Source organism: Asterias rubens, chromosome 12 (assembly GCF_902459465.1).
Source record: "Asterias rubens chromosome 12, eAstRub1.3, whole genome shotgun sequence".
NCBI classification, from domain to species: domain Eukaryota; kingdom Metazoa; phylum Echinodermata; class Asteroidea; order Forcipulatida; family Asteriidae; genus Asterias; species Asterias rubens.
The window spans coordinates 9,091,604-9,111,028 of record NC_047073.1 but is presented as its reverse complement, the minus strand read 5'-3'; the positions used below and the strand labels follow the sequence as shown (position 1 = coordinate 9,111,028).

Here is a 19,425-nt window from a genome sequence, read left to right as displayed (position 1 = left end):
AGATCCTACCTCCATGGTTCTCCACTGGATTTTTCAAAATTAAGGTATTTTTTACAAAACATTTGCAAGTTGGCCGAAGCCTGTCGAATTGAGACATGTTGATTTACTTGATGGATGTTTGTTTTCAAAACTTCACTGTGCAATGTAAATGCAAAATTTTTAATGGATAAATTGGGATTGTATGGGTAAAACCAAAATTAATATTCTTTATCTCCAATGCAAGTTTCTATCGATTCTTTTGGTTTTTGCATTTTGGTTCGTCCTTGGTTAGTTGTATTAATATTGTACTGGCCCTTTTAAGATGTTTATGTATGTAGGTGTATTTCTTGTGTTTGTTTTTTGTTATTGTACATATTTATTATTTTGTGCTTAAATATATCTATTTTTGTACATTTTGTGTTGTTTTGGTCGAATAAATAATAATAACCATAATATTAAAAATTTTGAATGGTTTTGTTTTATGAATTTTGTAGATTTTATCTTCCAAATCTACAAGGGAGCAGTTAAAACAATGTTCAATGGCTTAATTTATATTAATGATTTTTGTGGGTTTCGGATCGTCAATCTTCGAGCTCCTTCGAGAGAACCTTGCCTCTGCCTCCATTTTCACCTGATTATGTTTCCTCATCGCGCTCCTTTAAAATGTACTTCCCGACACATTATTATAATTTCCCAAGGGAAGGGGGTCGGCGAAGACCAATTTAATCCAGGTGCAGTCCAGGAGATTGGGCTCGGCCATCAGTTTCAGAACATTGTACATTTTGTACGGTGTGCCTAACATCAAACGAAGCCTGGGGCAGTGACGGAGCCTATGTCGATATTTGGAAAAAGCCCCACTAGTCTCTCATAGTTCAATTAATCAGACTGAACTAGTTTTGTGTGTACTAAAATGCTAATATAGGGTAGCAAATGTTGATTTGGAGGTGCAACTGAAACATTTTCTGCACCATTTCGCTTAGCTGGAAGCATACAAGAGAAGGTTTTAGCCAGGATTTGGTATTAAGGGTGTCCACATTTGCTAGAAATTTAACAACTGTGTGTCATAATTGTTCACTTATACAATACATTACATATTAACACAAAAAAATAGAATGTCAAAATTAAAAATGGGGTGTCCAAAAGACACACAGACACCCCAATTTGCTGGAAATTTAAAAGCTGGGTGTTCAAGTTGTTCACAAAATGACAGATAAAACAGGGTGTCCACATTTAAAACATGATCATTCACAGGTTGGACCTGGGTTTTTTGTGGGGTCATGCCTCAGCCTTATTCAGAGCAGCCTAACTACAGCTCTGCCAGTAGAAAACGTTGGTTTGGTCTGAGCTATTAGCAAAATTCACTGAGTACCAGTCTTAGACTCAATAGTTCTTACGTACTTAGAAACTACATTATGTATTTTGACGGGTAAATGATTTCTGCCAAGTGGCAAATTATTTGTTCTTAGAAAGCTTTTTGTTGGTTGGTAGTTTTCCTGAAATTGTCCTCATCTGGCTTTCGTATACGAACATGTACTTGATGTAAGCATTTATTTACACATCTGGCAAATACCTTTTATGCCTGGAATTACATGATGCCACTAAGCCATATTGCCCCTGGTCTTCGCATTTGTGCCCCTTCAAATGTTGCCCTTATATACTTTAACATTTTCCGATGAAAGTGCCAATCCCAAAATAAAAATGGCTCTCTCATAGATGAAATTTCAGACTTACTTTTCCTGCAGAAAGTTACTTACATGTGTATTCATAAAAGAAAACAAATTTGTAAAGAAAACTGCTCAGGCTTATTTAACATGTTCCTTATTTATTATTATTTTTGTCCACATAGGATGGAAACTCCAGTTTGTCCTTGGACCCTCCCTCCAGTCCAAGCAGGTTCACGTCTTCACCAACCACCCCCCTGGCCACACCCCAGTGGTGCGCCCCTTCAACCGAGGGGAGTTCTACGAGTTGCAATGGCTCGCTGCGTCAAATTCTCGCTGTGACACGTCGGATCAGTACTGTGAGGTTCGCCTGCATCTTGCTGGTTCCTTCCAGTACTACTTCACTCATGGAACAAGGTAAATTCAATCTGGAATTCAATATGTAGTTAAAATTACAGTGGAAGTGAATGTAGAGAGTCTGTTTATCGTTGTACATGTGTAAATGTAACAAAAGTTCAGTTATCAATTTTGTTGTTGTAACTCAACATGCTCTAAAGGGACACGTCCTTCCCTGATTTATCAAGAATTTTCTATTCATATTTGATCAAACCAGTGGTTCAATCTTTTTGACGCTTAAAAGTGAGCGATAGTTTGAAACCCTACAGATGTTCCCCTCCTAACTCTCCTTTTTCTTTCGTCCAGTAACACACCACAGGGATCAGGTTACTTCATCGTTGACCCCACCCTGAAGTTGACTGGCGAGACAGACTCCCTCCCCCTGGACTGCGTCACTCTGCAGACCGTATTGGCGAAATGTCTTGGCCCCCTTTCATGCTGGGAGAACCGTCTGGCCACCGCCAGGGAGACAGGCTACAACTTCCTTCACTTCACTCCCATCCAAGAACTTGGTGCATCCAATTCATCTTATTCAATCCGAGACCAGGTACGGCTTATACACACAAACATGACTTCTACTTTTTAATTTCTTTTGTATTTATTTATATATTTTTTATGACACATCCAACAGCACAATTATCGCCATTAACTGAATAAATAGGATCAAGACGAAATGTGTTAAGTTTTAGATGTGGGAGGAAAACCTCGGGGGAGGGGGACCTATGCAATCAGGTCGGCACATGGCACCCAATCCACATGCAAGGACCCGGTCCGTAGTGCGATGCGAACCGGGGTTCACAGAGGTGAAAGACTGGGAAAGAGACCACTGAGACAATGATCCTCACTTTAAAACCTCCTGCCATAAAGGAACCAGGGGATTAATTTTAAAGATTTTGGAATAGCTTTTCTTTTTGGCCTCTTCAAAATATATCTTTATTTTTGGTTTCCAGCTGAAGCTAAATCCAGGATTTGCCTGCAAGGACAAGGCCTCTGTATCAAATGATGATGTATCCAAACTACTCGCCAAGCTCCAGTACGAGTGGGGGATGCTTAGTCTGTGCGATGTCGTCTGGAACCACACCTCCTTTGACAGTCCCTGGCTCAAGGAGCACCCAGAGTGCGCGTACAATGTCCGCAACTCACCTCACCTCCGGCCGGCTTACGTCCTTGACCGGGTGCTGTGGCATTTCACTCTGGAGGTGATTGAGGGGAAGTGGGCAGGGGAAGGAATACCCCCGGTCATCAACAATGAGGAGCAGATACAGGTGAGCCACGCCCATTACACAGTCAACCACGCCTAAAACATGGTCAGCCTAGCCCATGGTCAACCACGCCCATAACATGGTCAGCCAAGCCTATAAAATGGTCAGCCACGCCACACCCTTTGACACCATGGCCCAAATTCATAGAGCTGCATAAGCAGAAAATGTTGCTTAACAATTGTCTGCTAAGCAGAAATGACCAGGACACCGCTCTGATGTTTCTAATCAGCAGAGTGTGGGTTTGAATCCCAGTCGTGACACCTGTGTCCTCAAGCTTTACAAGGTGCTGTGGCGCAATATGCTGCCAATTAAACCAGAAACACCAGGGCGAACCCCTTCTCTTTTAGATAAGTGCACTGGGTTCTTTTTCATGCATTGTACAACACATGGGACCAACACTCAAATTCTGCTGTCAACACGTCAAAGCAAAAGTTCATGGGGTTTGGTCGAGACATGATCTGCTTCTACACTTCTTAAACCTTTTTTTTTTTACAGAGAATCTGGAGCATTCTGGCAGACACAGTCCTCCCAACGTACAAACTGCAAGAGTTTTACCAGCTTAATGTTGAAGTGATAGTTGAGAAATTCAGAACGGCCGCAAAAGGTAAAGTCAATAATTATGACTATGACGTTCTTATTTTGAAGTGTATCTTATAGAAAAGTTTGCGGTAACACCATGTAATAACAATCTCTAAATGAGTTGGGGTGGTTCTGAAAAGAACCGTTGGATTAACTCGACGTTTCGATCAGTATGCTCTGATCGTCTTCTGGAGAATGCTGAAGTGTATCTTATTGTCCCGTTTAAATTTTAATTTGTTATGTGTAGTATATTTTAATATGTTCAAACCAAGGTAATGAATTTTATACTGGCGTGGTGAATAAATAATCGAATTTCATTGAATTGAATATCTTAAAGGAGATAGGAGGTGTGACCATTCATTTATCAACCAGAAAACATTTTTAAGTGCCAAAATCTGGGGGAAAACAGTTTCAAAGGTGCTTAAAAAAATTTGTGGTTGGAACATGAAATACATACGGCGGGTGCCATTTCAGCAAGCAAATGTTTTTTTGTTATATCATTGATAGTAATGGGCATTTTCTGCTTTGACCTATTGTTGTATCAATTAAGAGTTGCTTGTTGAAATGATATCCAGTGCACATTTCACATTTCAGCACAAGTTCCACCATCTTGTGCCGTTCTATTATCTTTAGTCTGAACATAGTCTTGTTCCCCCACATTGCCACCATCTTTATTAAAGTGGCCATCATCTTTGGATTTTTGATGATTCAGGTAAATTGCCGGCAGCTAAGGAGTCAATGTCAGAGGATGTGAAGCTCATTCAAGATCCCATGTACAAGCGACTTGGGGGGTCAGTCAACATGGAGAAAGCTTTACAGTGCTTCAATGTCGAGAGGTAAATTATGGTTTGTCCCTCATGCTAAGCAGCAAGTAATTTTCCTGTAGCAGCAATTGTTTACTGGCCAAAACGTTACAGTGGTATGCTGTGTTTAACTGGTTCTAGGCTTATTTTCCCATTAAGCAAAAAAAAAAATTCTGCTGTAAAAAGTAGCCTTAAATTGAATCCTGTACCTGCAAAATTTGTGTAAGATATGCTATATAGCTATATATTGACTCCTTGCATGCACGTCGAACACATTTTGTAGTCAGCAGTTAAAGCCATTGGACACTTTCGGTAAACACTATTGTCCAAGGCCCACACTCGTGTATCACAACTTATATATAAAATTAAAAAAACCTGTGAAAATTAAGGCTCAATCGGTCATCAGAGTCGGGAGAAAATAACGGGAAAACCCATCCTTGTTTCCGCACGTTTCGCCGTGTCATGACATGTGTAAAATAAATCCGTAATTCTCGATATCGAGAATTTATATTCTTTTAATGTTTTCTCAAAAAGGAAAGCATTTCATGGAATAATATTTCAAGAGAAGTCTTTCACCATTACCTTCTGTAAACCCTGTAAATTATTTGTAAATCTGTGAACTTTAAAAACAAATTCTGTACCGAAAGTGTCCATTGGCTTTAAAGGCACTGGACACTATTGGTAAATGTCGAAGACCAGTCTTCTCACTTGGTGTATCTCAACATACGCATAAAATAACAAGTGACCTGTGAAAATTTGAGCTCAATTGGTCGTCTAAGTTGCGAGATAATAATGGGAAAAAACACCCTTGTCACATGAAGTTTTGTGCTTTCAGATGCTTGATTTCGGGACCTCAAAATCTAATTCTACTAAGGTCTCGAAATCAAGTTCGTGGAAAATTACTTCTTTCTCGAAAACTACATTACTTCAGAGGGAGCTGTTTCTCACAATATTTTATACTATCATACTATACATTACTTGTTACCAAGTAAGATCTTATGCTGATAATTTTTTTGCGTAATTATCAATAGTGTCCAGTGCATTTAAGCATGTACAATTGCACTAAACTGTATAAGAAATAGGGTCATTGACTCCCAAAATGCAGGGCTCAAGCTTTTCACTGGACAACTAGCCAGTGATTTCAGTGTCGGCACCAGTAAGCTCAAGACAGGACAAGTCTGGTGGTCTTAATTTGTTGTTTTGTTGTAATTCAACATCTTTGTCTCAAAGGAATGACGTTTAAATATAGAGTTTAAGTATCACAAATATCTTTCAACCCTGCAAAATCACTAATAAAACACAAGAGACAAATCTTCTCATAGTGTTTGTTTACAATCAAACAACTCAGATGATAAAACCATGTTCTCATTTTGATTCTAGTCTCTTCTCATATTGATTCTAGTCTCTTCTCAAGGTCGCGTGTCATGCTCATGAATTAACACTTTTTACCCGTCATAAACAAAGGTTTATACGTGACACCCTTGTGACGCACTCTCCACCAATTGGAATAACAAACGTGTCTGAGGTATTTATGAATATTTGTTAACTTCAGGGAAGAAGCGAAAGATGAAGAAGAGCAGCTTGACATATCCTGCAGAGCGTTTGCTGAACATCTACGCAACTTGAACTCAAGGGCCGCAGACAAGATGAAAGATGATGTCCACAATGCTCTTAATAATGTCACCGCAAATGTGCGCTACCACCACGTGGAGGAAAGCGGACCTCGCTTCAAGAAAATTTCGCAAAAGAACCCACTTGTACCAAAGTAAACATTACGTTTTGTTTTATGACAATATCCTAAACCCCCTCGGGAAAATCCTGCCTTTTACTAATGCAGTTATTGATAACCTGAAGTTTTTAATTGCCCTTGGATTATTCATATACTCTTACCTCATGCTTTTATTTCTCTGCATGAATTATTGCCCAACTGTCTTTAATGCCTCACCATCATTGATGCCCTGTATTAGTTTATTAATGCCCAGCCAATATTAATGTCTCAGCCAATTTATCGATTGCCTTGAATGAACTAAAGCACATCAATGTTAATACCATGCAGTTATTAATGCCCTGCCAATAATAATAATGCCCTGAAGGTGATTATGCCCTACCATTAATAATGCCCTGCAGTTACTAATTCCCTTCGATTAATAATGCCCTGTAATTATTAACGTCCTACTAGGGCCCTGCAGTTTTTAATGCCCTGTCAATAATATTGCCATGCCAACAGGTACTTCCTTCACCCCTGGGACCTGACAGACCCCAAATCAGAAGAAGCCTACATGGAGACCGACAAGGCCCCCTTCATCCAAATAGGTAACGGCTGGGTCATGGACGCCGACCCCTTGAAGAACTTTGCCGAGGCGGGGTCCAATGTGTACCTGAGGAGGGAGCTGATAGTCTGGGGCGACTCGGTCAAGCTGAGGTATGGAGAGAAGCCCGAGGATTGCCCGTACCTCTGGAATCGAATGCTGGAGTACTCGAGGACGATGGCTAGGATGTTTCATGGGTTAAGGATTGACAACTGCCACAGCACGCCGATACATGTCGCTGAGGTAAACGTCTTGTTTTTATTTATTTTATTTACATCATCTTTAATGAGGGTAAACTCCGATCCTGGAGTAAACCTTGGTTAGCAAAAAAAAAATTGCTAAGCACAGAAAAATCTTGCTTAGCAGAAACATGTTACTAGCAGACATTCCATAAAGTGTTGCAACTGGTACCCCACTCATTTTTCGCTTATATATTTGCTAAGCAGTATTTCTGCTAAACAGCTTTTTAAAATTAGGCCCTGAGGACTTGGGAGTTGCAGGCAATACCCATTCGGAGGCAGAAAAGGCAGCCTTGCCACCATGGGCCGTATCGATACCTCTCGTCACTAACCCCTGAGAGGGATGTACATGTACTAGGAAACAACACTGATTGGCTCAGGAAATTGGTTATGAATTAGATGCCAAGTGCGTGCGCGCGTAGGTTTAAGATATTTGTTTGTTGATCACGCCCGCTTTTTTTATGACACAAACACAAAAACAAAAACATTCTTTAAGACGAAAGACATGCGTGCGCGCGTAGAAAATATTGAATAATGAATACGCTCATTTATGGCTCATTTAAATGTGCTAGCATATAGCACATTTAAATAAGCCAATTCCAGGGGTTATGATCAAGCAAGGCATGCTAGGAAAAAATGGCGCGGTGAGATCGATCACCCCTGGGAACGAGGTTGGTAAAGAGGCTAACCTGCAAGCCATGGAGTGCTCCCTCTGGAGTTTGGGTACGGAAAGAATAATAGCATTTCAGTTTGTTTGTGAACCCTGTTGATGTTTTTCTTTCAGTATTTTCTGGATGAAGCCCGTAGAGTTAGACCGGATCTCTACGTTGTTGCTGAGCTGTTCACGGCTTCAGAGCATGTGGACAATATGTTCATTAACAGACTAGGAATTAACTCTCTAATACGAGGTAATGTACAGTACATAAATGTAGACCATAGACTGGGCTCCTGTCTTTATCTGCAAGGATGAAGACAGGTCCCTGCTACTCGATCCAGTGATTCCATTGGATACAATGATATCACTGGATACGTGCCGTGACATGAGCTTTCCATGCCCAAACAGTACACTGCTGTCACGCCCGCAATAGAATTTGACTGCGTATCTCTATGTGAAATGACTGAGGTCAAAGGTGAAAATACACGCCGGTTTGGAGGCAGGTCTCTGGCGTTATTCACAAGCCTCGAAGTGTGACGTCAGATGTTCAGGCTACATAGACATACTAGTAAAAGATGTGCAAGTTGGTAGAACACTTGGTGGCAGCAGACTTACCAGGTAAAAGTCCATTGTGTACGTAGTTTTGAGCGTTCAGGCATCACTGAGAACAATCGATTAACCCGGTCAATCTGCTGCAACCTTGTGTCCCAAAAGTCCCGCAGAGAATAATAATAATAAACAGCACTAATAAACCACACAGTATCTGACAATTAATGTCATTCAGGGGTGCAGTGACTGCTGTGACTGTTCTCTGTGTCTCGCTGTGGGTGACACACAGGGATTGCAAAATGATATCACATGATGCATTATATGCCTCAAAATGGCGATGCTCAGCAAACATTCTGGGTGTTTTTTTATTGGCCAATCCAAATAGTATCTGACTTTTGGCATACACGCTATCCTTTGATATAGTTTTGACATACATGAATATAAAATAAAAAAACATTATGGGGGTGAGAATTCTAGCTGCGCGGATACGGGTCAGTCAACATTCTCAGGGCTCTGTTACTGTGTGAACAACTGACTGTTGTGATTTCATTTGTATCTGGTGTATATACAATACTTCCGAGTATTCAGGGACCAAGTTTATGCAACTGCTTAAGCACAAATTTTACTAAGCACCAAACATTTTTGCTTATGGAAAAAGGGTTACCAGCCAAATTACCATGTTATGTGCACAGTTTTTGACAGATTCCCTGCTTAATTTTGCTAATCAGAAATTTTGCAATCAATATTTTCTGCTGAAGCAGCTCTAGTTAACCAGTAAATGATTTGTTGTCTTCCACAGAGGCATCAAATGCCTCAGATTCGCATGAGCTGGGACGTCTCGTGTACCGGTACGGCGGGGAACCAGTGGGGTCATTCCTGCAACCTCATGAGAGGCCGCTAGCCCCCAGCATGAGCCACGCCCTTTTGATGGACGTGACCCACGACAACAAGAGCCCGATCATGGTAAGTAAGTGTGTCAATATAGGGTGTCGTGGCCGAGTGGTTAAGAGCACCGAATTCAAACTCTGGTTTTTCTGATCAGCAGAGTGTGTGTTCGTGTTCCAATCGTATCCTTAAGCAAGACACTTAACCATTGCTTCGTCTTTCGAGTGGGACGTAAAGCCATATGTCCCGTATGTTATATAACGCATGTAAAAGAACCCAGTGCACTTATCAAAAAAAAAAGGGGTTCGCTCTGGTGTTCCTGGTTGGATTGGCAGCATATTGAGCCACAGCACCTTGTAAACCATTACATGGGGCTATATAAAAGAAGTAGATATCATAATTTCAAATGCACTCCCCCCTAGTGGCTTCTCCAGTTTACCCATCTCATTTAGGCACTTTCGCTATGGCTTTACTCTCTACATGTGTGCCTCAAATGCCACTGTTGTGGTAGAGTGATGGGTTGGTTGTATGGAGGAACACACTATTAGCAATAGAGGGGTTTTGCATTGATGATAAAGAATGTAATTTGTTTTTTACCCTTACATCAATGTGTATTTTGAACTGTATACCCAGTACTGTCTCGAGTACACTGATAGTAGACAGATTTTAAAACATGTTTTTTATCTTGTTCTTTAGACTCGATCTGTTTATGACTTACTGCCAACTGCTGCCTTGGTGTGTATGGCATGCTGCGCCGTGGGATCCAGCAAAGGATACGATGAACTGGTACCAGAACATGTAAGTACCACACTAGTCATCAGCATGTTTAGTGTGCACCGGGGATAAAGAATATCATTTGGTTTTTTCCATAAACCGATGTGTGTAAGCACTGTATACTCAGTACTTTCCTGAGTTCTGTGAAAACAAATCACAGGCAAATTACTCCGATGGTATTAAAACCCAGGAAGCGTCAGGACAAGACTGGTACGCTCTAGGCGCATAGGAATGTTTCTGTTGTCAATCCAATAGACCCCTTCCCTTTCAAGACTGTTAACAAAGCTCATTCTTTTGTCTTTTCTAGATTCATGTAGTTGATGAGAATCGTCTGTACACCTCATGGAGAGAGGATGCAGATGTCACTGATGGGGAGGCAGTAGGGGCTAACCACGGCATCATCTCTGCTAAGAGGGATCTAAACATACTGCATCATATGCTCGGTACTAAGGGATATACACAGGTAAGACACCCAGTGGTGTAACTATAGGGGGATCGGGGAAGGGGGCACCTGCCTAATGTCCGTACACCGCATGGAGAGAGAATGCAGATGTCACTGATGGGAAGGCAGTAGGGGCTAACCATGGCATCATCTCTGCTAAGAGGGATCTAAACATACTGCATCATATGCTCGGTGCTAAGGGATATACACAGGTGAGACACCCAGTGGCGTAACTCGGGCCTGTGAAATCTCCGCTTTAAAGCGGATATCCGCTATAGTTTCCAGAAACCATTGTTGTGCCTAAAACGCTCTCACTTACCTCTTATGTTAATACTTACAGGTGTACGTTGATCAAGTAGACAATAACATCGTCGCCGTGACCAGACACAACCCAATGACCCACCAGTCTGTTATACTCATGGCGCGTACGGCATTCAAACATCCTAGTAATCCCGGTTACACTGGTTATATCCCACCACTATGTGTCCCAGGTAAGATACATAATAAAAAAACATGTACACAATTCCTTACAAAAATATACATCATACACATTTCAAAAGTGTTTAAACAAAATGTAGATCTTAATCCGCTCTTTGTTCCTGCTAATCCCAGGTGTCGTTGAGGAGATCATCCTTGAAGCCTGCATGATCAAGCGAGCAGACAACCCACCCCCTAAGAGCGAGACCCACATCAACGGCCTGGGGCACTTCTCAGTGGACCTGCAGAGCCATATCCACCTGTATTCTAGCAGGATGGTGGAGCTGTCAGACCAGGGTGCGGACGGACCCTCGCCCGTACAGGAAATCGACTTCATCAATTTCCCACCTGGGAGTGTGATCGCTTTTAGGTGAGTCTGATCAAGGAGTGAGGCACTCTCAAACATGCGACAACCTTCTTAAAGGAAGTTTTTAAAAGGGGAGGCCGCGTTTTATCTACAGCCTTGAGAACAATGCGTATGCCAGAATAGGCAGACGCGCACGTTCTAGCCGTAGCTGTAGCCGAAGTCACTGATTCGGACATGGCCTTAGTTTTATTGTTTACATTACACTTGTGTGGGATTCCAAAAACCAAAGGTATACTTTACCTTTAAGCGGCTGCATGAAATTGGAACCTGTTTGGTTGACTAACACTACATGTAGGTCAAAATCTGAGCAAAATTTCATAGAGCTGCTTATGCAGAAAATATTACTAATTTTCTGCCTAGCAACAAAGTTTGCAGAACCCTGTCAAAGTATGCACATATGTATGCAAATTATCTGTCTACCGTAATATTTGCAGTATACCAGTCTGTTTTTTTTATATATATATATTTTTTTTTCATCCACCACAATTTTGTTGTGTTTATCTAGTTTTTGTGCTTAAACAGCTCTAAGAAATAGACTGATCCATTAGGCTCCGCCCACAACGCACGTGTGTGCAAGAACCATGCGCCTCTCCAATGCCTTTCTGCACAACGCTGCCGCGCGAGCCTAGCATACGCACATGCATGTCGGACTTATTTGTGGGAACTTCGTTGCGTTGTGATTGGTCAATACGCAATGGGGCAGCGCTTAATGGATCGGTCTATTGGGCCTTCTTTGCAACCGCAAATGGATGTTTTCGCCTCAAGCTGCTTTAAGCTGGTATGGTCTCTAAAATGTCAGAATTATTCTTGTATTCCACCCAGGGTGACTTTGAAATCAACATCCCGTAAGGCACTGTCCGATCTCCGAAGCTGCATATCACAGTTTGGTTATCGTGTGCGAACACTCAGCGGTAACTCACCGTCCATGTCACCCAGCACAAACTTCCACGCCATCGCTGGGAGTCTGTCTCTGGCCGATATGAACCGTGTGCTGTACCGCTGCGATGCAGAAGAGAGGGATGATGGGAAGGGATCCGGGGCGTACGACATACCGGGGAACGGCCCACTGGTGTACTGCGGCTTGCAGGGTGAGTATATTTTGTTAACATTATCACATTTGACCAAAAGGTCAAATTGCATGACAACTTACAAGATAAAAACATCAAAGTCTAAGAAGACAACAATTAAACAATAACTATAAGCTGGTAAATACCCAATAAAAATGTAAAGAATATAAAAAAGGCAATTATACACATTGCACAAGCATGTAGATTCGTCTGCCTCAAATCTGTACAAAGTATATGAAATTAATCTTAAAAAGTCTGCCAGCAAAACAATACTTGATCAAAAAGTTGGGGAAGAGTAGATGTGTGAATGAGATCAGCAGCCAGCGTGGGATATAATATAAGTTATCACACAAGCGCGAGTGGAATATGGAAAAATATAGCGCTTCTGTGTCCCATATCCAATGAGGCCGAAGGCCGAGTTGGATATGGGACGCAGACGCCCTATATTTTCCGTTCTTCCCGCGCACGCGTGTGATAACGTATTTATCTTCAAGCAAACTTGGTGCGTGACATAGAACACACAAGATGCATTGGTAGTATTAAACGAAACTGGTAATGGTAACCACCATTATGTTTGAATTAAGTTAGGGTGATATTAATCAAACTGCAGCTCCAGCAACCGATTTCACAAAAACGCTAGGGTTAATCATATCTCAAGTTTTCGAGTTAGGACAAGTAACCCGTCCTACAACTTAGGATGGGCTCAATGCGTCTTAACATCTTCGGATACTAAACTTGACTCGGTCTAAAGTCCTAAGATTTAATCCTAAGTTAGGAGAAGTTTTGTGAAATCGACAGCAGGCCTAGAAAATAAGGTACATCATTGGTATTATTAGTTACAAATTCTGATACTACTTGTAATAAAGGTTTACTGTTGATTTTTATTTCAAGATAGTAGATTCCCAAAGAGCTATATATATTGACTAGAGCGCTAACTTGCTCTGCGTTTTGAAGTCACCCTGGGCGCAGACATGTTTGATGTGTTGCGTGAATTCAGAATTTTAGGAGAACACACATTACCGCGATTATTTTACATTCGGCGTGTGCGCTTACATGCGCAACTGTCCACTCACGTACGTCCGCGCTACGAAAACCGTAACTTCGACTTGATTGCCGTACTAAAAAAAGTAAACGCGCCTTTTAATCATGACGCACATGACGCTCGCAGTTTGTGCGCTGATCAGCAGATTTTGCGCTCACATTTGCTGCATTTTTTGCTTCGATGGCACATAAAAAAGAACAAACACACTATCTTGCAAATAGCCGTACAGTTGGCGTACAAAATTTTAAGCTTTTGTGTTGGTTTGTACATAAACATGGATGTGCCCACACGGCTTCAAAACCTTAGTGCGTGTATAACGGGGTGTTAGTGCTCTAGTCAATATATATAGCTCTATGCTTGTAATAAAGGTTTACTGTTGATTTTTATTTCAAGATGGTAGATTCCTAACCGTACATTGTTTTGTTCTACCGTCAGGATTCATGTCGATTCTTAATGAGATTCGAAGTAAGAATGACCTAGGTCATCCTCTCTGTGAGAATCTACGTCAAGGAGACTGGATGACCGACTACGTCGCCAACAGACTACTCCTCCACCCAAGCACTAAAAAGGTTCGTAAAACTGTCTGAGAGTTTAATATCAATAATAATAATAATAATAATAATAATAATAATAACAATAATAACAGCCAGTATTTATATAGCGCTTTTCACACCCGAGGGCTTCTCAAAGCACTTCCAACATTATTGCCCCTGGTCACTGTGCCTTGAATCATTCCTTAAACCATCTCAGCTCCCTGGGGAGTATACGGTCTGTACGACAAGTATTGTTCTACTCGGCTAAATCATTCACAAGAACAATCTCTGCCCTCACAGGTACCCATTTACCCCTGGGTAGAGAGAAGCAATTATAGTTAAATGTCTTGCTCAGGGACTCAAGTGTCATGACCGGGATTCGAACCCACACTCTGCTGAACAGAAGCACCAGAGCTTTAGTTCGGTGCTCTTATCCACTCGGCCACGACACCCTTTGATGAAGTGTCCTGTAACTGTAGGTGACATGGGTGGTTAGTGTGTAAAGCGCTCGCCTCACAATGCTGTGGCGCTGGTTCGATTCCCGGGTAAGGCCATGTGAGTTGAGTTGTGCATTGTTTCTCTCCTATGCCAACAGGTTTTTTATCTCGGGACACACTGGTTTTCCTCCATCTGGAAAAATAAAAAATATGTCCGATGCTGTACTGCCTTTTTTATACTCTTTTTGGTGGACAAAGAGGGGCGTTGTTTGGACTAACTGGTCATAAATTGGTCACTAAATGGTTTACCTTCCTTGTTATATATTACCATGGTAAACTTCTATGGTATTCATCTCACACCCATTTCAGTCTGTGCCCCACCCATTAATGTTTCTACTCATTTTGTCATAGCTTGGCAAGTGGTACCAGGCGACCTTCGCTAACCTCACCCTCATACCCAGGTACCTTATCCCGTCTTACTTTGACGCCATCATGGTAGGAGCGTACTTGGCGTTACTGGATCTCTGCTGGAAATCTATGTCAAGGTTTGAAAGTTTTACTTCTCATCAGAAAGGAAAATTTTAAAAAGTAACAAATTGGATAAAAATTTAAAGGCAAATAATAATAACAATTGCACCAATTCCATAAAATTTGCACAAGCCCTTAACAAAATAATCAAGAAACAATTAAATAAACAACAACAGCAACAGTATTATTGTTATAATGGTAACAACAGCAAAAAGGCACAAAGTAAACACAACAAATGACACTTTTGATAATGACAGTAAGATGATCATTGGTTTGGAGAATTGAAGAGCTGTTGATAGTATAAAACATAATGAGAAACAACTAACTTTGAAGTAGTGTAGTTTTAGAGAAAGAGATATTTTTTCACCCCCAAAGTTTGAATGTGAGAAAGGCTCCATGCATGTAGCTAGTCTCATTCAGGCATCTGGAAACAATTCTTTGCAATAAGCGTTTTTTTCTTTCGTAATGTAAAACATCTCTGAAGTCTTGATAAAAAAATTCAATCTATTTTCAGATTTGTCTCCGAAGGCTCTTCCTTCATTGGTGCACTCGCCCTCGGCTCAGTTCAGATGTGTGGCATAGTCAACACTGCCCCCTTGCCGGACCTTTCTCCCAAGCTCCCGAAAATCCCGACCATCGTGGACGAGGAGTCTGGACGAAGGAAACAATGCGTCCCTACGTTGGCGGCCGGACTGCCCCATTTCTCAGGAGGTTTCATGAGGAGTTGGGGGAGGGACACTTTCATTGCTCTTCCCGGATTATTGCTGGTGACTGGGAGAATGGCGGAGGCCAAGTAAGTAATGTTAATAATAACAATACTTGGCTCTTATATAGCACTTTATAACACCCCTGAGGAACGTATCAAACCACACAGTATTTTTTCTTGCAAGGTATGTTATTTTCGAAGCATCTGAGCATCAATCTTGAAAAATGTCTTTACACCTGTCTGCATGTCATGGTCAATGTCACCAAAAATACCTCATGTTGGAAGTCAACAACCCCCAGATCACAATTGGGAATTTGTTTTACACCGTACCCCTTTTATTTAGCTCTCCAAATAACTAGTCCTCAAAAGCTACAACAGTTTTAGCCTGTTGGGCTACATTTTTCAGAATGTAGTGAGTTCGGTGTGTCGGGGGTATAACATAGAATTTTTTGGGGCCTACAAAATATTATGTTTGCTCCTTATTTAGTGGGGTGCACCCTGACGGGTCATACAGCGAAAAGGTTAAATGTTAAAGGTCAAATGTTTAAGGTCATCCATATTTTCCTGTCATCGCAGATATCTCATTCTTTCTTTCGGGGCGACCCTACGCCACGGCGTGATCCCTAACCTTCTCGGAGGCGGGTCCCATGCCCGCTACAACTGCCGTGATGCCGTCTGGTGGTGGCTGTATTGTATCCAGCTTTATTGTAAGATGTCAGAGGAAGGAGAAGCGTTCCTCAAGTCTCCTGTCTCAAGAATCTTCCCTACAGACGAAGATGAACCTCAGCCAGCTGGGTTTGTTGTAAGCAGAAATTTATTTCTTTATTGTCTTGGATAGATTTCATAGAGCTACATGTTATTGAGCACAAATAGTACCTAAGCACACATTTAATACGCTGAAGAGAACATTACCAGCCAAAATACTTTGTAACATGTAGAGAATAAGGTTACCAGCCAAAATACTTTGTAACATGTAACATACACTGAAGAGAATAAGGTTACCAGGCAAAATACTTTGTAACATCTAACATACGCTGAAGAGAATAAGGTTACCAGCCAAAATACTTTGTAACATGTAACATACGCTGAAGAGACAAAGGTTACCAGCCAAAATACTTTGTAACATCTAACATACGCTGAAGAGAATAAGGTTACCAGGCAAAATACTTTGTAACATGTAACATACGCTGAAGAGACAAAGGTTACCTGCCAAAATACTTTGTAACATCTAACATACGCTGAAGAGAATAAGGTTACCAGCCAAAATACTTTGTAACATGTAACATACGCTGAAGAGAATAAGGTTACCAGCCAAAATACTTTTTTAACATGTAGAGAATAAGGTTACCAGCCAAAATACTTTGTAACATGTAACTTACGCTGAAGAGAATAAGGTTACCAGGCAAAATACTTTGTAACATGTAACATACGCTGAAGAGACAAGGGTTACCTGTCAAAATACTTTGTAACATCTAACATACGCTGAAGAGAATAAGGTTACCAGCCAAAATACTTTGTAACATCTAACATACGCTGAAGAGAATAAGGTTACCAGCCAAAATACTTTGTAATATGTTACAAAGTATTTTGGCTGGTAACCTTATTCTCTACATGTTACAAAGTATTTTGGCTGGTAACCTTATTCTCTTCAGCGTATTTAATGTGTGCTTAGCCAGTATTTGTGCTGTATCCTGCTTGTTTTCGCTAAGCAGAGAAGTGTTAACCAAAGTTTTCTGCTTAATGCAGCTCTATAATATTGGGCTGAGTATATAGAGAGTATATAGTTTGTTGAGAGTATATAGTTTGTTGGACAAGTTCTCAAAAGAACAAGATCTTCTCAATAAGTATATACACACTTGGTGTTACCAAATATACATTGATACCTCAACATGCAATGCCTCAATCTTCCATGTCAGCATGTATGGCTTTTATGTTTGTGTAATGCAGGAGCAATTGTTGAGTGATGTTGTCCAAGAGGCAATGCAGCGTCATGCAGAAGGGATCTCATATAGAGAGAGACATGCTGGCAAAGGGCTGGACCAAAACATGTCTCATGAAGGTACATTGTAAGATACTTATGAATATGCAGTGATTAATACATGTATTGTAAAGGTAGGAATCTTATGAATATGCAATGATCAGTGTTGGATCCGTATGAATATGCAGTGATCAATATAGGTCTGATGAAGGTAGGATCTTATGAATATGCAGTGATCAATACATGTCTAATGAAGGTAAGATACTTCTGAATATGCAGTGATAAATACATTGTGAAGGTGTAGGACCTTATGAATATGCAGTGATCAATACATGTCTCGATGAAGGTAGGATCTTATGAATATGCAGTGATCAATTCATGTCTCATGGAGGTAGGATCTTATGAATATGCAGTGATCAATGTTGGATCCTCATGGAGGTAGGATCTTATGAATATGCAGTGATCAATGCTGGATCCTTATGAATATACAGTGATCAATGCGTGTCTTATAAAGGTAGGATTTTATGAATATGCAGTGATGATCTTTATGACATGTATGAATATGCAGCATTAAATACATGTCTTAAGAAGGTAGTATTGTCTCTGGCCTAGACTCCTTCCCTTGTAAAATGACAGACGGAGCCTAAAGCCCATTTCATACCTCCTGTGTAAGCGAAACAATTGTTGACGTCACATGGCTGTTTTTGCAGTAAATTTTTCGCTTACATAGGAGGTTTGAAATGGGCTACAACTGTTGCAAATTATTTGTTGCGAATTTGTGACGACAACATTCATATCGCATTCACTCTCTCAGGAAGTATGAATCAGGCCTCTACTGATGTCCAAGTCAGATTAGGTCTTTTTAAAAGGGCCAGAGTTTTAGTATTCAGGAAAAGTCCTTATCTTATATTTAAAGAAATTATGTTTGCAATGGCAAAACTGTACATGAATTTTTGCAGCACTATCCTTCATTTCGATTTGTCAATTTCAACCCCCATCACTAGGTTTCAATGTCAGCATCGGTGTGGATCCTGAAACAGGGTTTCCTTTTGGAGGAAGTAAGTGGAATTGTGGGACATGGATGGACAAAGTGGGCGAGTCTGACATGGCTGGGAATCGCGGCACGCCTGCAACACCAAGGTGAGATTCTTACTTGGGCACTGTCAATTAGAAAGTTTTTGGGGTGGAGGGGTGGTGCCTTGCCAAGTGAAATGGTAAATCTAGATTTCACTAAGTGATTGTATTGTGCGACAATTCAACACTAAAATGCATTTATTATGTGTTTTTATATAACTCGCTCATTTATCAATGTCATTTGAAATTTGTTCACAAAAAACCAAAAACACAAAGAGATGAAAACTAGTCCAACCCGCACTCGTAAAATTCTTTTAAAATATCTTCTTAACAATATGGATAACTCCATATGTAGACACCAACTTTGTCCAATTTGCTGCAACCTTGCCTCATTTTTGCAAATGGTTGGGAAACAATTATTCCTTGTGCTATAAGCGCTACTCACAAGTTATTTTGTTGTCAACATCAGTTTTCTGTTTTGGGGGGTTGGTACAAAGCTACATTCCTGTCACAATGTAACCCTGGGTCGTTATTTATGTCTCCATTCTTTTGATCTGTTTCTGCAGGGACGGTTCAGCAGTTGAAATCGTTGGATTGTGCAAAGCGGCTGTCCGCTGGTTGGCCAAACTCAACAAGGCTGGCCTTTATCCCCATACTGGAGTCACTCTAAGGGTTCATGGTAA

At 40.9% G+C, this 19,425-nt stretch overlaps 1 protein-coding gene across 1 annotated transcript in view; it reads left to right on the top strand.

The window, feature by feature from the left end:
- The window catches only part of LOC117297380 (glycogen debranching enzyme-like), a 36,228-nt gene that overhangs the window by 12,562 nt on the left and 4,241 nt on the right, over positions 1–19,425 (top strand). The window contains exons 3-23 of the mRNA XM_033780374.1: positions 1,826–2,057; positions 2,343–2,583; positions 2,987–3,301; positions 3,794–3,902; positions 4,590–4,713; positions 6,233–6,445; positions 6,908–7,232; positions 8,013–8,136; positions 9,232–9,395; positions 10,014–10,115; positions 10,399–10,554; positions 10,874–11,024; positions 11,146–11,380; positions 12,200–12,465; positions 13,922–14,055; positions 14,868–15,001; positions 15,499–15,777; positions 16,267–16,492; positions 17,638–17,749; positions 18,673–18,808; positions 19,309–19,421. Of these exons, the coding sequence (XP_033636265.1) occupies positions 1,826–2,057; positions 2,343–2,583; positions 2,987–3,301; positions 3,794–3,902; positions 4,590–4,713; positions 6,233–6,445; positions 6,908–7,232; positions 8,013–8,136; positions 9,232–9,395; positions 10,014–10,115; positions 10,399–10,554; positions 10,874–11,024; positions 11,146–11,380; positions 12,200–12,465; positions 13,922–14,055; positions 14,868–15,001; positions 15,499–15,777; positions 16,267–16,492; positions 17,638–17,749; positions 18,673–18,808; positions 19,309–19,421 (3,891 nt within the window). The remainder of the gene's footprint in view (positions 1–1,825; positions 2,058–2,342; positions 2,584–2,986; positions 3,302–3,793; positions 3,903–4,589; positions 4,714–6,232; positions 6,446–6,907; positions 7,233–8,012; positions 8,137–9,231; positions 9,396–10,013; positions 10,116–10,398; positions 10,555–10,873; positions 11,025–11,145; positions 11,381–12,199; positions 12,466–13,921; positions 14,056–14,867; positions 15,002–15,498; positions 15,778–16,266; positions 16,493–17,637; positions 17,750–18,672; positions 18,809–19,308; positions 19,422–19,425) is intronic.